The 19,181-nt window shown below is 40.0% G+C and overlaps 1 protein-coding gene across 1 annotated transcript in view; it reads left to right on the top strand.

Annotated features, from left to right (window-relative positions):
- The first annotated feature begins 340 nt into the window (after nucleotides 1-340).
- RANBP2 (RAN binding protein 2) overlaps nucleotides 341-19,181 on the top strand; it is an 88,885-nt gene continuing 70,044 nt past the window's right edge. Inside the window, 1 exon segment of the mRNA XM_036026627.1 lies at nucleotides 341-495. Within this exon segment, the coding sequence (XP_035882520.1) occupies nucleotides 424-495 (72 nt within the window). The 5' untranslated portion in view covers nucleotides 341-423.

Genomic DNA, 19,181 nt, shown 5'->3' with positions numbered 1-19,181 from the left:
ACAATCTGAGGGAAAAGAGGTCAGTGCCCCGACTGGTCAGGTACTACATGTTTTAAAAATTCTTACAACACACACCGGTTGAAAATCACTGGTGTAGATACTAGTCCTTGGCCACAGCAAACAAACATTTTTTTCTCTCACGTAGGCCTAAACCGCTGCACAAGCTCTGACAAGCAAAACCTGACCTGTGATCCACAGGACCCCGCCCTGAGCCCAGGGGTGGAAGGCCAGCTGGCTGTGCGCAGCCGCAGCACAGCTGTCGTTGGCGTGGCGCATATTGCTTACGCAACACGCCGGCGGCGGCGGCTTCTCTGCCGGGCGACTGTGCGTCACAGGTTTTCAGCCGCTAGGCTCCTGGAGACGGTGACTACTGTGGGCCTCAGGTCTGACCTCTCGCCCTCTGGGAGCCAGGTCGGCTGCGCGATGAGGCGCAGCAAGGCCGACGTGGAGCGGTATATCGCTTCGGTGCAGGGCTTCGCCCCGTCGCCCCGAGAGGTGAGTGCGTCCTGGAGTGTCGGGTGGCTTCCGCCTAGGCCTGGCCCGGATCTCGCGTGGCGCCCGCCTCATGGCTCCCCGCGGCCGCCGCTCCCTGGCGAGTTCTGGTGAAGAGCCGGTCAGCTCAAGCGGCCTGGTGTGCGGACTGGGGTTCAGGGGCTCCAAGGGGACGGGAGGAGGGGGGGAGACCTCTGCGGGAGGCCATTAGTGCGAGCTCTTCCTCTGGTCCCTTCCCGACTGTCCTCACGAGTGGGCCTATCCTGTCCCTGGGTTCCTCCTCCTTGGGCTTGGGCGTCTGCCATATCAGGTGGTGTTCTTTTCGGCGCCCGGACAGTTATCCTTCGCGGCGGAGGTGGCGCCTCCTAGGCTTGGAGGTGGCTGGAACCCAGCGGGGTTTGATACAGTTCCGGGGTGGGCTTTTTTGCTTCTGTGACGGGTCCGTAGTAGGCGTCTTGATGACCTGAAGCAGGGGCAGCCACGTTTGCAACTGTCTTGACTGACCGCGCAAAAGACAGTGGGAGTCCCCACTCTGTTTTGGGGCGGGTTTTACTCTCCTCCCCTCCTAGCACTGTTGGTAAACTAACTTGCTTTTTTACTTTTTAAAAATTGAAACAATCTTGGGTATTCTAAATTTCTTACAGGGCGTTGTTGTTATGCTGTGCCTTAAAAATTTTAACCTTTTGAACCACATGTTCTTAGGGCATTTTTCCCCTATACATTTTGTATTTAACGTGGCTTTGGTGATTGCGTGTGTCTGAGGAAAAAGTAATTAAGAGTGGCTGCAACAGGGTCTTGAGTCGGTTTGCTTGTGGTTGAATCAGCCGTGCTGTTTATAAGCTGTGAGACCTAAGGCAAGTTAAACTTAATAAGATTGAGTTTGGGTATTGGTAGGAACATAAAGGACAATCCATGTTAAAGGTTTAGGGCAACACTTGGCACATAGTAAGCACTAAATAGATGTTGATGTTAAAAAGACAGTGATTCTGACCCGTTGTGGTCAAGGGCCTATGAGAGTAAAGCTAAATGATGAAGTACAAAAAACAAACCCAAAACAAACATCAAAACTCAAGGACGATCAGCAACATAATTGTATCTTTTATCATATACTAGGCATACACTGTCTTCTTTTGTGCTCCCAACAACCCTGGAAAGGTTAAAGATATTTTTGTCCAAGATCAATAGGTGGCTCAGCAGGATTTGGGTAGGGGTTTGATTTATTTTTTTTTTAAGGAATAGTGGAGTAGGCTACAGCCTATTCCTGTTATATGCAGACTGTAATTTCAAATTGCTGGTGTAGTCATGAATACAAATACGGTAACTGGATCTAAAACAGGACCTTAATAAGGTTTTTCTGAATCCCTTCAGTTGATAACAACTTTTTCTTCTTTTAATGCAAGTTTAGAGCCTTCTGTGAAGTTGTTACTGGGGACTCTGGCTTCCAAAAATTAAGAACCACTGGTCTAGACATAAATTAGATTGTTCTTTGAACTAACTACTAGCTTTTCCATAAACTAAAGAAGGTTGGGGGCAAAATTTTAAGGATTGCTTATTGTGGCCATCTCTCTTTTACATTTAAAGAGTGTTATTTTAACCAGGCATTTTTCTTCAAACAAGGATAAATTAGGTTAGAATCTGGGGATTTCAGTGGAATATTGATTAGCAAGTAAGTAACTTTGAAACTTGTGAATGTATTTCGTAAACTTTTGTCTAAGTAAAGTGACAAAAAAAGGGAGGTGGTGGAGGCTGCAATGACAGACGCTGTGAAGAGTAGAAAGAGATTAGTATTGGGTTGGCCAAGAAGTCTGTTTATTTCTTTTCCATAAAATTTTTCATTTTCACCAATAACATTGTTGACTTGGATATTTTAGCTATCTCCTGATACTGGCTTCTAGTGGGTAGAGGCCAGGGATGCTGCTGAACATCTAACAATTCTCTTGTATTTTTTTAATTTTTGTTTTTCTGGATGGCTTCTACTGAGTTTTCCTGTTTCTGCCTGGTTGGCTTCCCAGTCCAGACTCCTGATTTCTACTCGTCAGGCAATTTGACAGCTCTTATTTGTTTGTTCTACTGTTTTCATCTATACTTCATACTTCTGAATAAAACACATGTATACTTTTATTTCTTGATCATCTTTTCTCCATTTTAGATGCTTTCTACTCTGTTCCTCCAGACCTCTGTCCACAGATATTTTTATTTTCTTTCTTGTTCTACCAGTTCTGTTACAGTAATTTTTAGTTAAATGAATATATAGTGCATTTGAGTTACCTTTATGGGGTAGTTTTATTTTTTTCTGGAGTTCATAATTATTTATTGGTTTGTTTAGTTTTCTGTGATGTGTTACTAGTTCTTTACCCAAACTCAATTTAAACTCTCAAGTGTGATCAAACAATTCACATCATTAATTTCAAATTAAAAACTTTTTTTTTTTTTTTAAAGAATCTTCCTTCTGGAGCATTCTTGTTTTACTGTTCTAACCTGGAGTGGTTTCTGTTTCTGTTTGCTACATAGCTGTGATCTTGGGAGTTTCCTTGATCATTTTGAGAAATCCTTTTCACTTTTCTGTGTTAGACTTTCACTTTCTTGTAACTCTTATTCTCTTGACTTACTTCCTCTGTTGCGGTGTAGCACAATCTCCAGTTTGCTTTGAGAAGGAATGTGTGAGTTTTTTTTTTTTAAACATAGTATGCCTGAAAAATGTCTCTGTCTAATTTAATTGATAGTTTGGTTATCAAATTCTAGGATTGAAATAATTGTTTCTTCATTTCTGAGAGCAGCACTTAATTTTTTGATCATTTGTACTGTTGTTAGATGTCTGATGTGATCCTTGTTTTTGATAGCTTATAGGTTTTCTGAAAGATTCTTTTGAATTGGCAAACTTATTTCCTTCAAATCTGGGGCATAGTTGTGAGGCCCTAACCACCCCCCCCAATCTCTCTCTCTTTTTTTTTCTGTCATCATGATGCATGTTTTTAGTTTAAATTTTTTTATTTTTCAATTACAGTTTACATTCAATATTATTCTGTATTAGTTTCAGATGTACAGCATAGTGGTTAGAAAATGAGGTACTTTACAGAGTGTTTCCTCTGATGCTTCAAGTACTCACCTGTCCCCATACATGGTTGTGATATTGATGACATGCTCTATGCTGTAATCTACATCTCTGACTATTCTCTAACTACCAATTTGTACTTAATCCTTCACCTTTTCCACCCAGCTCTCCACTTCTTCCCTCACTCTGACAACTGTCAGTCTCTTATTTATGAGTCTATTTTCTTTAAAGTTCTTTAGATTCCATATATAAATGAAAGCATAAGTTGGTTCTGGTTTAATTCTCTACATTTTTCTCTCTTATTTGTGTCTTCTGTTTGTTCTATCTTATCTTCCAGGGTATAGGGATTGGGGAAGATCACCATTCAGTATCTAGACTTTGCTTATCCTTTGTAAGCCCTGCCCTCACCTTTGTTGGGTCTTCACAAGTTTGAAATTTACCAGTTTATACTGAGAACAAGCTCATTTACTTCAGCTTTTTGCCTGGGGGTGTAGGAAAGGTGGGAGAGTCAGTTGTGGCATCTTTCAAGGTCTGAACATTTCTACAGTGTTTTTATAGCCACACATCAATTCTTGATACTTAGCAGCTTAAATGACTTCACGTATTTGCTCCGGTGTCATAAAGTGTCATGGAAAGGAGCATCACAAATAGTCCACCTATGTATGTATCTTTACACAAGGCGCTTCTTCACTTCCTTTGTGAAATGAGCACATTGAAGACAGAAGATTATCAAATTTACTTCAAATTTTGTGGCTCTATACTTTAGTCTTTAATAACTGTTGTTTATCTTAAGATAATCCTCTTTAATGAGATAGTTGGAAGCAAAATAGGTTAATGGAGTTGATTTTTCTTTTATGTGTTAACATTGTATTGTGAGAATCTATTCATTTTAAAAAGAAGGAAGAAAGCTCTGTTCCTTTTAGTGCCATCTTGACTGTTATGTATTATTGTCATAAACTTCCTCATATCTTTTAAAATTATGAGTTCAGCCCTGGCTGGTGTGGCTCAGTGGATTGAGCACTGTCTGTGAACCAAAGGGTCACTGGTTCAATTCCCAGTCAGGGCACATGCCTGGGTTGTGAGCCAGGTCCTCAGTGAGGGCTATGTGAGAGGCAGTGATACATTGATGTTTCTCTCCCTCCCTTCCCCTCTCTCTAAAAATGAATAAAATCTTTAAAAATATGATGTGAGAAAATTAAAAAAAATAAAACTATGAGTTCATGTGCAGGGTGGGCAGGGGTGGGGAACTCTGTACTCAATTTTGGTATATGCCTTTGCTTTTAAAAAGTATTCCTGATTTTCTTGACCTGTTTTTGCAGGTATTAAGAATACTGAATGAAATTTAAGATTGCTTATAGTTCTTTAGTTTTAGAATATACCTTGTTAAGGAGGATGTAGTGTCAGTACTGGCATACTAAGATCACTTGGAATAATTTTCTGAGTGTATGTCACTATTTTGACATAAAATTAGAATATATTTTTAACAGCTCTGTTGAGGTAGAATTCACCTACTATACAGTTCACCCATGTAAAGTGTACAGTTTAATGAGTTTTGGTGTTACTTTATTGACGTTTTAAATTATGATAAAATATGTATAACACAATTTGCCATTTTAACCACTTTTAAGTATACAATTCAGTTGTATTAATTACAATCATAATGTCCTTTAACCATTACCACTATCTGCATAGCTAAGTTTTGGGGGGAGTCCAAAGTTATGTAAGGATTTTTGCTTGCATGGGAGGTCAGCACTCTACCCCTCAGAGTCAACTGTCTTTATAAAACTTTTATCACCCAAACAGAAACTTTGTTACAATTAACCAATAACTTCCATGTTCCCTTTCCTCCCATAGCCCCTGGTTACCCCTAATCTACTTTCTTTCTCTATAAACTTGCCTATTTTAGATATTTCACATAAGTGGGAACATACAACATTTGTCCTTTTGTTTCTAGCTTATTTCATTTAGCATGTTTTAAAGATCCATCCATATTGTGGCATGTATCAGAAATTCATTCCTTTGTTATGACTGAGTAATAATTCATTGTATGTATATACTACATTTTGTTTATCTATTCAAGGATATTTGGATTGTTTCACCTTTTAGCTGTTACGAATATTGCTGCCGTGAACACAGGTATACAAATACCTGTTTGAGACATTGTTTTCAGTTCCTTTTGGGTGTATATCATAGTGTACAATAATGAGATTACATTCTATGTTTAGCTTTTGAGGAATGACCAAACTTTTTCACAGTGTTTACACCATTTTACTTCCCAGTGATGTAAGAGAGTTCCAGTTTTTCTATATACTTGATGAGACTTTCTTCTTTAAAAAAGTTTTATTGTAGCCCATCTAATAGGTGTGAAGTGGTTCCTCATGGTAGTTTTGATTTACATTTTCTTAATTACTAATGATATTGAGCATCTTTTCCTGGCTTGTTGGCTATATCCATATCTTCCTTAGGGAAATATCCATTCAGGATCTTTACCTCAGTTTTTAATTGAATATTTGTGTTTTTGTTGTTGAGTTGTAGAAATTCTTTTTTTAAAAAAAGATTTATTTACTTTTAGAGAGAAGGGAAGGGAGGGAAAAAGAGAGGGAGAGAAACATCAGTGCAAGAAAGAAACACAGTTGGTTGCCTCTTGCAGGCATCTCAATCTGGGATGAACCCACAACCCAGGCATGTGTCACAACTTTTGGCTTTGCAGGAGGATGCCCAACCCACTGAGCCATACCAGTCACGGAGAGTTGTAGAAATTCTTTATTTATTTTAAGATACGATTTCCTGCCCTGACTGGTGTGGCTCAGTGGATTGGGTGCCATTCCACACACCTGAAAGGCCACAGGTTCTATTTCTGGTTGGGTACATCCCTGGGTTGTGGGCAAGGTCTCCTGTTGATATACATGTGAGAGGTAACTGATTGATGTCTCACACATCAATGTTTCTTTCCCTCTCTTTCTCCCTCCCTTCCCCTCTCTCTAAAAAAATAAAATCTTTTTAAAAGTAGGTAAGATTTTCAGATATTTTTCTCATTTTGTAGGTTGTCTTTTTACTTTATAATGTCATTTGATTCACAGTAGTTTTTAATTTAGACGAATTCTATTTTATCTCTTTTTTTCCTTTGGTTTCTTGCACTTTTGGTGCCATGTCTCAGAATACACTGCCAAATCCAAGGTCATGAAGACTTCCCCTTATGTTTTCTTCTAAAAACTATGATTTTTGGGTTTTATATTTGTTGTTGATTAATTTTCAGTGGTATATGTTGTAAAGAAGGCGTCTGATTTTATTTTTCTGTATTTGCAAAGAGGGTATTGTTTTCCCATTGAATGGATTTGGCACCCTTGTCAGGAATCAGTTGACCATAGATTTAGGAGTTTATTTCTGAACTCTCAGTTCTCTTTCATTGATCTACCTGTCTGTTCTTTAAAAAAAAAATTTATTGATTGATTTTAGAAAGAGAGAAGAGAGAGAGACAGATAGACAGACATTGATTTATTGTTCCACTTACTTATGTGTTCATTGATTGATTCTTGTATGTGCCCTGACTGGGGATCAAACCCACCACCTTAGCATATTGGGATGATGCTATAATCAGTTGAGCTACCTGGCCAAGGCTATATGTCTTTTCTTACCACAGTTTTGATTGCTGTAGCTTAGTAGTAAGTATTGAAATTGGGAAATAGTGAGTCCTCTGATTTTTTTTTTTAAGAGTGCTTGTCTATCTCGGGCCAATTGCAATTCTATATGAATTTGAGGATTGCCTTTTCCATTTCTGCAAAAAAGGCTGTTAGAATTTCCATCGGGAATGCTTTGCTTTGGGTAGTATTGACATGGTGGCAATATTAGGCCATGTTATCCATGAACACATCATTTCTTGTATTTAGAGCTTTACTTTGAGTAATTCCTTGTAATATTCAGCGTACATTTGAACTTGGTTATATTTATTCATAGGTATTTTATTCTCTTAGATGCTATTGTAAATGGAATTGCTTTTTCTTTTTAAGATTTTATTTCTTTACTTTTAGAGAGAAGGGAAGGGAAGAAAAAAGAGAGGGGGAGAAACATCAATGTGTGGTTGTCTCTCATGCGCCCCTTACTGAGGCCATGGCTTGCAACCTAGGCATGTGCCCTGAATGGGAACTGAACTGGTGACCCTTTGGTTCATAGGCCAGTGCTCAATCCACTGAGCCACACCAGCCAGGTCCGGAATTGCTTTTTAAATTGTTTTTTCTGATCATTGCTGGTGCACAGCTGACTTTTGTGGTTTGATCTTGTACTCTGTAATGTTGCTGAATTAGTTTTTAAAGCCTTAGTAGTTTTCTTATGGATTCTCTGAGGTTTGTATATAGTGTCATATAATCTATGAATAGAGATAGTTTTACTTTTTGCTTTCAGATTTTTGTTGCTTTTTCTTTTGTTTTCTTGTCTAATTTCTGTGACTAGTGTTGCCAATACATTGTTGAATAGAAGTGTAAAGCCTTTAGTACTTACCACTGAGGATAATATTAGATGAGTGCTTTTTATTTATGGCCTTTAATATGTTGAAGACATTCTTTGTTTTCTGGAAGACTCCTTGTATTCTTAGTTTCCTAAGTTTTTTTTTTTTTTTTGGTAAATCAGGAATAGATATTGAATTTTGTCTTATGCTTTTTTCTTTTGGTGGTAGTTGAGATGGTCATTAGTGGTCCCCCCCCCATTCTATTATGTTATGTAAATTACTTGATTTATTTTGATCTATTCACTCACCATTGCATTTCTGGGATACATCCCATTTGGTTGTGGTGTATATATACTTTTAATGTGCTGTTTCGTTTTGTTGAGGGGCATTTGTTGAGAGAGTTTAAAATTTTTTGATTACACAATTTTTAAGAGCAGTTTTAAGATCACAGCAAAATTGCATAGAAGGTACAGAGGTTTCTCACATATTCGCTGCTTCCATACATGCATGGCCTCCCCCTTCATTTATATCCCCCCAACCCAGACTGATAAACTTGTTAAAATTGATAAACCTATACTGATACATCCTTATCACCCAAAGTGCATAGTTTACCCTAGGGTTCATGCTTGGTGTTGTGGAATTCATGGGTTTTGACAACTGTGTAATGATTTATATGCTGTTATTGTGCCAAGTGGAGTAGTTTCACTGCCCTAAAAATCCTTTGTGCTCTGTTTATTCATTTTTCCTTTGCTTCAGCTCCTGACAGCCTCTGATCCACTACTGCGTCCATAGTTTTGCCTTTTCCAGAATGACATATAGTTGGAATCAGACTGTATGTAGCCTTTCCAGATTGGCTCCTTTTATTTGGTGATATATATTTTAGTTTCCTTCATGTTTTTTCATAGGGGGTAGCTCATTTGTTTTAAGTGCTGAACAATATTCTGTTGTCGGGATGTACCAGTTTATCCACTGACCTACTGATGGGCATCTTGGTTGCTTCAATGTTTTTGTTACAAGCATCAGTGTGCAGGTTTTTGTGTGAAGTCTGAACCCCTCTGTGTAAATAACAAGGAGCACGATTGATGGGTCATATGTTTACTATTGTTAGAAACTGTCAGACTGTCTTCCAATGTGGCTGAACCATTTTTCTGCATTCCCACCAGCAATGAATGAAAGTTCTTGTAGCACTACATCATCACCAGCATTTGGTATTGTAAGTGTTCTGGATTTTAGCTATTCTGATAGGAATATAATGGTACTTTGTTTTAATTTGCAATTAAGTTACTGTGGAGGGTCTTTTTATATGTTTATTTACCATCTGTATATCTACTTTTGGTGATGCATTTGTTCAAGTTTTTGACCAATTTTTAATTTAATTTTTATTTTTTTAACTGAACAACGTTTTATTATGTTTCGTTGTTATCATTTACCCCTTACGCCCCCCTCATCCCTGCAGTCACCACACTATTGTCCATGTCTATAAGTCTTTTTACCTTTTTGTTCAATCCTTCTACCCTCCCCCACCCCCTTAGCTGTTGTCCTGCTTTCTATCTATGAGTCTTTCTCTATTTTACTTGTTAGTTCAGTTCAGATTCCCATATGAGTGAAGTTACATGGTATTTTTCTTTCTCTGACTGGTTTATTTCACTTAGCAAAATGTTCTCCAGGTCCATCCATGCTGTTATAAAGGGTAACATTTTCTTCTTTTTTTTGGCGGAGCAGTATTCCATTATGTAATTGTACCATGGGCTGCTTCCATATCTTACGGGTTGTAAATAATGCTGCAGTGAACATAGGGATGCTTATATTCTTTCGAATTAGTATTTCAAGCTTCTTTGGATAAATTCCCAGAAGTTGAATCGCTGGGTCATATGGCAGCGCCATTTAAATTTTTTTTGAATTTATTATTTTTAAAAAAGATTGTATTTATTGTTGTTTTAACATATATTTTATTGATTATGGTATTACAGTTGTCCTATTTCCCCCCTCTATTCCCCTCTGCCCTGCACACCCCCTCCTACCCACATTCCCCCACTTTAGTTCATGTCCATGGGTCATACATATAAGTTCTTTGGCTTTCACATTTCCTACACTATTCTTAACCTCCCCCTACCATTTTCTACCTACCATTTATGCTACTTATTCTCTGTACCTTTTCCCCCTCTTCCCCCCTCCCACTCCCCTGTTGCTAACTCTCCATGTAATCTCCATTTCTGTGGTTCTGTTTCTGTTCTAGTTGTTTGCTTAGTTTGCTTTTGTTTTTGTTTTAGGTGTGGTTGTTACTAACTGACTGCTGTCGTTTTACTGTTCATATTTTTTACCTTTTTCTTAGATAAATTCCTTTAACATTTCATATAAGAGCTTGGTGATGATGAACTCCTTGAATTTGACCTTATCTGAGAAGCACTTTATTTGCCCTTCCATTCTAAATGAAAACTTTGCTGGATAGAGTATTCTTGGATGTAGGTCCTTGCTTTTCATGACTTCAAATACTTCTTTCCAGCCCCTTCTTGCCTGCAAGGTTTCTTTTGAGAAATGAGCTGATAGTCTTATGAGAACTCCTTTGTAGGTAACTGTCTCCCTTTCCTCTTGCTTCTTTTAGGATTTCCTCTTTATATTTAATCTTGGGTAATTTAATGGTGGTGTGCCTTGATATGTTCCTCTTTGGTTCCAACTTCTTTGGGACTCTGGGCTTCCTGGACTTCTTGGAAGTCTTATTTCCTTTGCCACATTGGGGAAGTTCTCCTTCATTATTTGTTCAAGTAAGTTTTCAATTTCTTGCTGTTCTTCTCCTTCTGGCACCCCTATAATTCGGATATTTTTGGAATGTTTCAGGCAGTCTCAGAGGTTTGTAAGACTTCTTCACTTTTTTGAAATCTCGTTTCTTCATTCTGTTCCCATTGGTTATTTTTTACCTTTTGTTCCAAATCGTTGCTTTGAGTCCTGGTTTCCTTCCTGTCACTGTTGGTTCCCTGGATATTTTGCTTTATTTCATTTTGGGTATCTTTCATTTGGTTTTTCATTTTTTGGCCAAGCTCAATCAGATCTGTGAGCATTTTGACTACCAGGGCTTTAAATTCTCCATTAGATAGGTTGGCTATATCCTGATGATATAGTTCTCTTTCTGAGGCTTTGTTCTTTCATTTGGGCGGTATTTCTTTGTCTTGGTGCAGCTGATAAGTTGTAAGTGGGTGGGGGCCTTAGGGATTTCCCACCCAGGCCCCACCCTCCCGTAGCTCCTTGCTGTGCTTACAGCACTGCCTGTGGGGGAGGCACCAGAGAGGGAACAATGCAGCTCACCTGCTCGTCCCAAGTGTACTTTCTGAAGGACTCTAGTGTGAGACTGAGTTTCTTCCGCTGTATCAACTGTGAGTCTCAGGTTCTCCTTAAGTCAGCCCAGCCCACTCCGCCATCTCCACACTTCAGCCAGCCCCTCCCACAAGTTCTACCTACTTACCCTGGTTTTTCTCCCCCAGTGGCCCAGCAGCACCTGCTGCCTTACTGGTCTGGTTGTTCTGATTGATATTTTCTTTAATTCCTTGGTTGTCAGAGTTCCATGCAGTTTGATTTTTTGGCGCTTCTGGTTGTTTATTGATTTTAGACTGGTTGTTATCCTTCTTTTGGTTGTGCTAGGAAGGGAAGGGTTTCTAGCTATGCCTCCATCTTGGCTAGAACTTCTGGCATTTTCTTTTAAATGCAGCTTTCTTTTTTTTGGGCTGTCTTAGAGTCTTCTGCTGTTTCATCATTGGGTCTTTGTTCCTTTTCTTTTAAAAAATATTTATTTATTTTTAGAGAAGGGGAAGGAAAGGAGAAAGAGAGGGAGAGTAACAATGTGTGGTTGCCTCTTGTACGTCCCAGCCCCAGACCTGGCTGCAACCCAGGCCTGTTTCTTGACTGGGTTCAAACACGTGACCTTTTGGTTTGCAGGCCCATGTTTAGTTCACTGAGCTACACCAGCCAGGGCTCTTTCCTCATTTTCAAAGAAGCTCTCCAGCAACGTGTGTTTTCACTCATTTTGGCTTGGGGTAGCTTGTGGGCTTACCAAAATTGTGACTGAGACAAGTGTGCAGAGCAGGTATCAGGTACAGATGGATGTGGTAAATAAAATAATGGTTGGGCCACGTGTGGACTAAAATACATGTCAGATTCTGACTTGAAGTGCATCAACTCACTTGCCACTATAAAGCCTGCTACCAGATGCAGGTGAATTGTCATTTGGCACTTACTAATGAGGTTTTGGTATGATTCTGTAAGCAATTGATTTACCTTGGTCTCTGTACACTCAAACCTCTCTGCTAATGATAATCGGTATTTGCATCTACTCCCCAGTGCTAACATTGTCACAGGTGGGCACAGGTAAGCAGGTTCTTAGTGATCGGGACAAAGAATTGAACTGAACACCCAGAGTTCATAGAAGAGAACATGGGAGCAGGCCAACTCCAAGCAGAGATTGACCTCATGGGCTGGAGGGACTTTGTTCTTAATAGGGGGGATCCTTCCTGGCTAGTTTTAGTGGGCTTTTACTGAGTATATACAAGTAGTTGCATTACTTTAAAGCTACTGTGCATGTGGTTTCCCATGATCCTCCCCGATTGGCCACCAGGGAAGAGGGTCCCACAATGCTACCGAATTGACCCCTGTTTCTCCTGGGTTCCCCCTGTACTAGGTTTACCTTTCCCTAAGCCAGAGAATTATAGCTCTCCATGTTAGAGATTGATGAAAAGGAAAGGAATTAATTATTTAAGTTATACAGGCTAAAAGTAATGACTTAATGTCTTTAACAAAATCCCAAAGTCCCTTAAAACACCCACAAACACACACACACAGTCCTTCCTTCCCCCCTTTGCCCAGTCTGGGGTACCGTATCTCAGGGAAAGAAATAGAAGTCCGTGGCTTAGGCAGCTCCTAATACTTCCTAGTAATTTGTGCTCAGTTAGCAGGACTTCCTTAGATCCCAGCACCATTGGTTGTGTTGCCAGGACCTCCAGCTAAAGCCATGTGGTGATTCTTCTCATGGCTGTGGGTGGGGGTGGGGGGGTGGTGATCCCCCTTTCTGGGAGAGCGATGGGGGGCAGCGCAGCAGCACTGAGAGGGCTAGCGTGGAGCTTATCGTGTCCTGGCCCCCAGGTCCAGAGGAGGTGGCTGCGAGGTTGGCCTGAGGCTCCGAGAGCCTGAGCGGTGAGCGTGGGTGCAGTGCGCTGAGGCCTGGCAGTGGCTGCGGTGGCTGGGCGGTGACCCGTTGCTCCCGAGTCACTTACTGGTGGCCCCTTCTTGCAGCAGGGGTTGCAGAGCCGGCTGGGGCTTGGAGCCAGGCAGTAGAGGAGTCACAGGCGGCTGTATCGCGGACGGGTGTCTGAGCGGCTGCAGGAGTCCCCACTCGGCTAAAGCTGTATGGTTTTCTTCTCAGTGGCTGTCAAGTCTGGGTTTTAAATCCCGGAGCCCATCTTCCTCTGCAGCCCCATTTCTGACTCCTCCCACACTGGGCCTCACATGCCAGAACTCTCAAAGTCTTCCATCTTTACTGGACTGCCATTGTGGGTCTGGCCAGGTGCGGCCCCATGTCATGGAACCAATCATCTCCAAGTTCTCACGCAGGTACAGGCGCTGTAACCAGGGGGAGTTGCCTCCCAGGCTCCATAACTAGGGAAAGTTACTTCCATTTCCCTGGCTCAGAGCTTGGCCAGAGCTATTTAACATATCTATGTAACCAGCCAAAGGCCATAGATATGTTAAAAGACCACGCCAGAGGACAGCTGCAAGGCTGTTGCTATGGGAAACAGCTTTCAATGGCCCTGCTCCATTTGTCTCTTCCCCCAACCCACACCTGGGGTGGAGGGTGAGGACATCCTATATGTTTTTCTAATATTTCCTGGACACCTTGAGTTCTGAACTCCATTACATATCCTTCTTTTGGGGACCCTCTGGCTGCACTCTCCTACAACATCACCACCTCAGGTCCACCTCAGATCATCAGGCATTAGATTCTTCTAAGGAGCATGCAGCCTACATCCCTGGCATGTGCAGTTCACAGTAGGGTTCGAGCTCCAGTGAGAACTGCTACTGATCTGACAGGCAGAGCTCAGGCAGTACTTTGAGTAATGGGGAGTTTAAATATAGATGAAGCTTTGCTTGTTCACCTCTTGCTGTGCAGCCCAGTTCCTAAAAGGCCACTCATCTGTGGCTTAGAGGTTGAGGACCTCTGCATTACAATATCAGTTACTATAGTTATCATACTGTAAGTCACAATGCTATGCCATTATTTTATAACTGGAAGTTTGTACCTTTGACTCTGTTCATCTGTTTTTCACCCTTCCCCCCACCAACTCTGGCAGCCACCAGTCTGTTCTTGTCATTTGTGAACTTAAAAATATTATTTTTAAAGATTCTACATATAAGTGAGGTCATACAGTCTCTGATTTATTTCACTTAGCATAAGGCCCTCAGGGTTCATCTATTTTGTCTAAAATGGCAAGATTTCATTATTTTTTTATTTTTGTATTGCATATAAATACCCACCTTTATCCATTTGTGGATGGACACTTGGGTTGTTTTCATACCTTGGTCATTGTAAATAATGCTGCAATGAACATAGGTATGCGTATATCTTTTTCAGTTAATATTTTCATTTTCTCCAAACATTTAATTTGTATGTGTTTTTATATTTAACTTGGGACTTTTTACAGGCAACATATACAGTTGACCTTGAATTGTATGGGTGTACTTATGTACAGTTTTTTTTCAATAAATAATACATTTAGCCCTCTGTATCCCTGGGTTTTCCAATTGCAGATCTGCATTTGGGGATCCACATTTGCAGAGGAGGTGAGGTGGGCAACTTAAACGTGAATTTTCAACTGGGAGGGAGTCATTTCCCTTGATCCACACATCATTTGAGGCTCAACTGTGCTTAGTGTTCCTATGAAATTTTTCACAAGCTGAAATGGCTAAAGTGAAGGATATTCTTGCTATCCAGATGTTTGTGTTAGTCCACTTTGCTTTTAATGAAAGATCTGCATAGTATATGTTTTTGTTAAGTGAAAGAAATGTGAACATGATTTTCACTTTTACCTGTAGTTGGATCATAATTTTTGATCCACTCTGACAATGCCTGTCTTTTAATTGGTGCATTTAGAGTATTTGTTCAAGGTGTTATTGATAAAGTTGGATTAATTACTACTGTGTTTGTTACTGTTTCCTATTTGTTGTCCTTGTTTTTTGTTTTCTCAAAATTTAAAATATTTTGCTCCACTCTTCCCCCCACCTGCCCCTCACCTCACTCCACTCTTTTTAAAAAAATTTTTTTTTTTGCTGATTTGAGAGAGAGAGAGTACTGATTTCTTGTTCCACTTATTTATGCATTCATTGGTTGGTTCTTGTGTGTGCCCTGAGCAGGATCCAACCTGCTATCTTGGTATGTTGGGCTGCTGTTTTAACCAGCTGAACTATCCCGCCAGTGCCACTCCACTTTTTTATTGCTTGCACAGGTTTTGAAGAGAATTTGAATGTAATTCTTTTTTTAAATTTTTAAAAAAATTTTAAGTATATTTTATTGATTATGCTATTACAGTTGTCCCATTTCCCCCCTTCACTCCCCTCCACTCTGTACACCCTCTCCCACCCATATCCCCTTTAGTCATGTCCATGTGTCATACTTATAAGTTCTTTAGCTTCTACATTTCCCATACTATTCTTACCCTCCCCCTAATGTATTTTCAACCTACAAACTATGCTACTTATTCTCTGTACCTTTTTCCCCTCTCTCTTCTTCCCACTCCCCTGTTGCTAACCCTCCATGTGATCTCCATTTCTGTGGTTCTGTTCCTGTTCTAGTTGTTTGCTTAGTTTGTTTTGGTTTTGCTTTAGGTGTTGGTTGTTCATAATTGTGAGTTTGCTGTCCTTTTACTATACATATTTTTTCTTTATCTTCTTTTCTTAGATAAGTCCCTTTAACATTTCATAAAATAAGGGCTTGGTGATGATGAACTCCTTTAACTTGAACTTATCTGAGAAGCACTTTATCTGCCCTTCCATTCATAAATGAAAGCTTTGCTGGATAGAGTAATCTGGGATATAGGTCCTTGTCTTTCATGACTTGGAATACTTCTGTTCAGCCCCTTCTTGCCTGTAAGGTCTCTTTTGAGAAATCAGCTGACAATCTGATGGGAACTCCTTTGTAGGTGACTGTCCCCTTATCTCTTGCTGCTTCTAGGATTCTCTCCTTCATTTTTACCTTGGCTAATGTAATTATGATGTGCCTTGGTGTGTTTCTTCTTAGGTCCAACTTCTTTGGGACTCTCTGAGCTTCCTAGACTTCCTGGAAGTCCATTTCCTTTTGCCAGATTGGGGAAGTTCTCCTTTATAATTTGTTCAAATACATTTTCAATCTGTTGCTCTACCTCTTCCCCTTCTGGTACCCCTATAATTCGGATGTTGGAACGTTTAAAGATGTCCTGGAGGTTCCTAAGCTTCTCCTCGTTTTTTTTTTTGAATTCTTATTTCTCCATTCTTTCCTGTTTGGTTGTTTTTTTCTTCCTTCTGGTCCACTCTATTGTTTTGAGTTCCAGTTTTCTTCCCATCACTATTGATTCTCTGTGCACCTTCCTTCATTTCTCTTATGGTAACCTGCATTTGTTCATGTAATTTGTGCCTAAAATCAATCAATTCTGTGAGCTTCCTGATCACCAGCATTTTGAACTCTGCATCTGATAGATTGGCTATCTCTTTGTCGATCAAAAGGATGAGTCCTGGGGCATTGATCTGTTCTTCTGTTTGAGACATGTCTCTCTTTCTCTCTCTCTCTCTCTTTTTTTTTTTTTTGCCTGGTTGCTCCTGTTACGGTGAGGGGCGGAGCCTTAGGTGTTCACTGGGGCCGGGCACCCCAGTTGCTAGATTGTGACGTATGTGGGGGCGGGGGCGGGAGGGAACAATGTTGGTAGCTTCATTTCCCATGGGACCTCAGTCCCTTCTCTGGGATCCTAGGTTGTGCGCTCTGCCCTGGTCCACAATCGCCGCCTCACTGGGTTTGCCAGCTGCCGCTTGCCTACTCAGGGTCCACCCGCTGCGATCTTGTGCGCCCCAGATGCCTTATGCGCTCCCAGTTGTCTTATGCGCCCAGTTCTCCTTGTTCTCTGCACGCGGCGATCTGCGCCCGGTTGCTTGTCTCCGCCCCTCCTACTGGTCAGGATAAATGGGTCTACTTCAACTTCTTGGCTGTTTGACTTCCATTCAGATAAATTATCTGTCAGTTCTGGGTGTTATTCTGCCTTTAAATTGTTCTAATCTTGGTTGTGTGTGGAGATATGGTGCGTCCACCTATGCCTCTATCTTGCCGGAAGTCCTAATTCTTATCTTTGCCTTCATGCGGGTGACTTATCTTCTCCTCTGGTTTCTGTCTTGGTTTTTTCTGTCTTATTAGCAGAAGTGTGGATATGTTATGCCTATGTGCTTGCTTGCTTTATTTATTTATTTATTGGCATTTTTACTCTGCTTGGTGTCCTCTTAATTTCCTAGATCTGAGCCTCCTAAATTTGTGACATTTATTTGGGGCAAATGGTTTGTAATTGTATCAAATATTTCTCCTTTTCCTTTTTTTCTTTCTAGTAGTCCCCTAACACTGAGTTACTTATTTTGTAATTGTCCCACGGTTTTTGGATATTCTGTTGGGTTTTTTTTATTCTGTCTTTTTTTTGCTTTGCTTTTCATTTCTGTAGATTTCTATTGAGATAGCTTCAAGCTTAGAGATTGTTTCCTAACCTGTGTCCAGTCTGCCAATAAGTCCATTAAAAGCATGCTTCATTTTTATTAAAAATGTTTACAATCTCTAGCATTTCTTTTTGGTTCTTTTGTAGAACTTCCATGTTTCTTCTTACATTGATCATCTGTTCTATTTATCTATTACAGTCTTCACAAAGTTGTTTTAAATTTCTTGTCTCATACTTCCAACATCCCTGCCATATAGTCTGGTTCTAGTGCTTGCTTTGTCTCTTCAAACTGTAGTTTTTTGCTTTTTCTGTGCCTTGTTATTTTTTCTTAATAATCAGGCATTATTGCTGGGTAGAAAGAACCGTTGTAAATAGATCTTTGGTAATATGGTAGAGTTTATATCTCAGTCTTGTCCACCTGAACCTCTCAGCAATTGTCAGTTACAGTTTAAGTTTTTTTACTCTGGTATGGGTTCTTGTGGAGGTTTCTGCTGTAATAAGATTTGATTCTTTATAATTACCCATTGTCTCTCCAATTTAGGGGCAAGTTAATGTCCTAACTTTTATGGATCTAAGAAGACTTGATTTTTTTTTTTTTTTTCAGTTGATTTAGTGTTTTACTTGTAAGGATGGAGTGGCTATTTCTGAGCTCTTTCCATGCTGGACTGGAAACCAGATGTCAGGTCATTTCTAAAGGTCATTTTTAAATGTTTTAAATATTTCAAAATAAATTTTTAAATATTTTTGAAACTAAATTGTGATTTGACAATATAAACAACTTAATCAAGTTCGAAACTCAAAACTCCGTAAGTAGATGCAAGTGATTTAAACAGTCATTCTTTTTACCTAGTGTCTTCCTATTAACTTGTGGGTTATAAAAACTAATAGAGATAGTACTTCTCTGGCTTTTCCTTGCGGGGTGGGGTGATGGTTGTCTTGCCTCATTATTGGTAAAACTGCGGCTTTGGGCAGTGCAACACCAGGCCCAATCATCATGTATTTTTTTCTTTAAGGTAGCTCATGGCACTTGTTTTAGTCCTCATTCCTTTTAGACTTGAGAGCCCTTATTTCCCCCTTTTCTTGCCTTTATCTTCAACTTTTCCCTCTGCTGGTTTTATTTTCTCAGCTGGCTGTTTTTCCTTAGCCTGAAAACATGTCCGTGTTCTTGTTCATTCTGAGTAACTGTCCGCATCCATATCCTGTTATAGCTCTGTTTCTTCTCTCACTTTGTCAGTTAGGCCCCTTTAAAATTATTTAGCAGTATTGGCTCCCTCATACAGGAAATAGTGTGATATACAGGCAGAAAAACAATTTCAACTTCCTTGTTTACTTTATGCCTTTCCGTATTTTTAAGTTAAACTTTTTTAACCATCAGCCTGTATTTTATGATTAAAAAAATAACCCTCTATGTTCTTTTTTATTTTTAAAGATTTTATTTATTTATTTTTAGGGAGGGGGGAAGGGAGGGAGAACGAAAGGGGAGAGTAACATTGAT

The sequence above is a fragment of the Phyllostomus discolor genome, chromosome 5 (assembly GCF_004126475.2).
Source record: "Phyllostomus discolor isolate MPI-MPIP mPhyDis1 chromosome 5, mPhyDis1.pri.v3, whole genome shotgun sequence".
Classification (NCBI taxonomy): domain Eukaryota; kingdom Metazoa; phylum Chordata; class Mammalia; order Chiroptera; family Phyllostomidae; genus Phyllostomus; species Phyllostomus discolor.
This window is presented reverse-complemented; position numbering and strand designations above follow the sequence as displayed.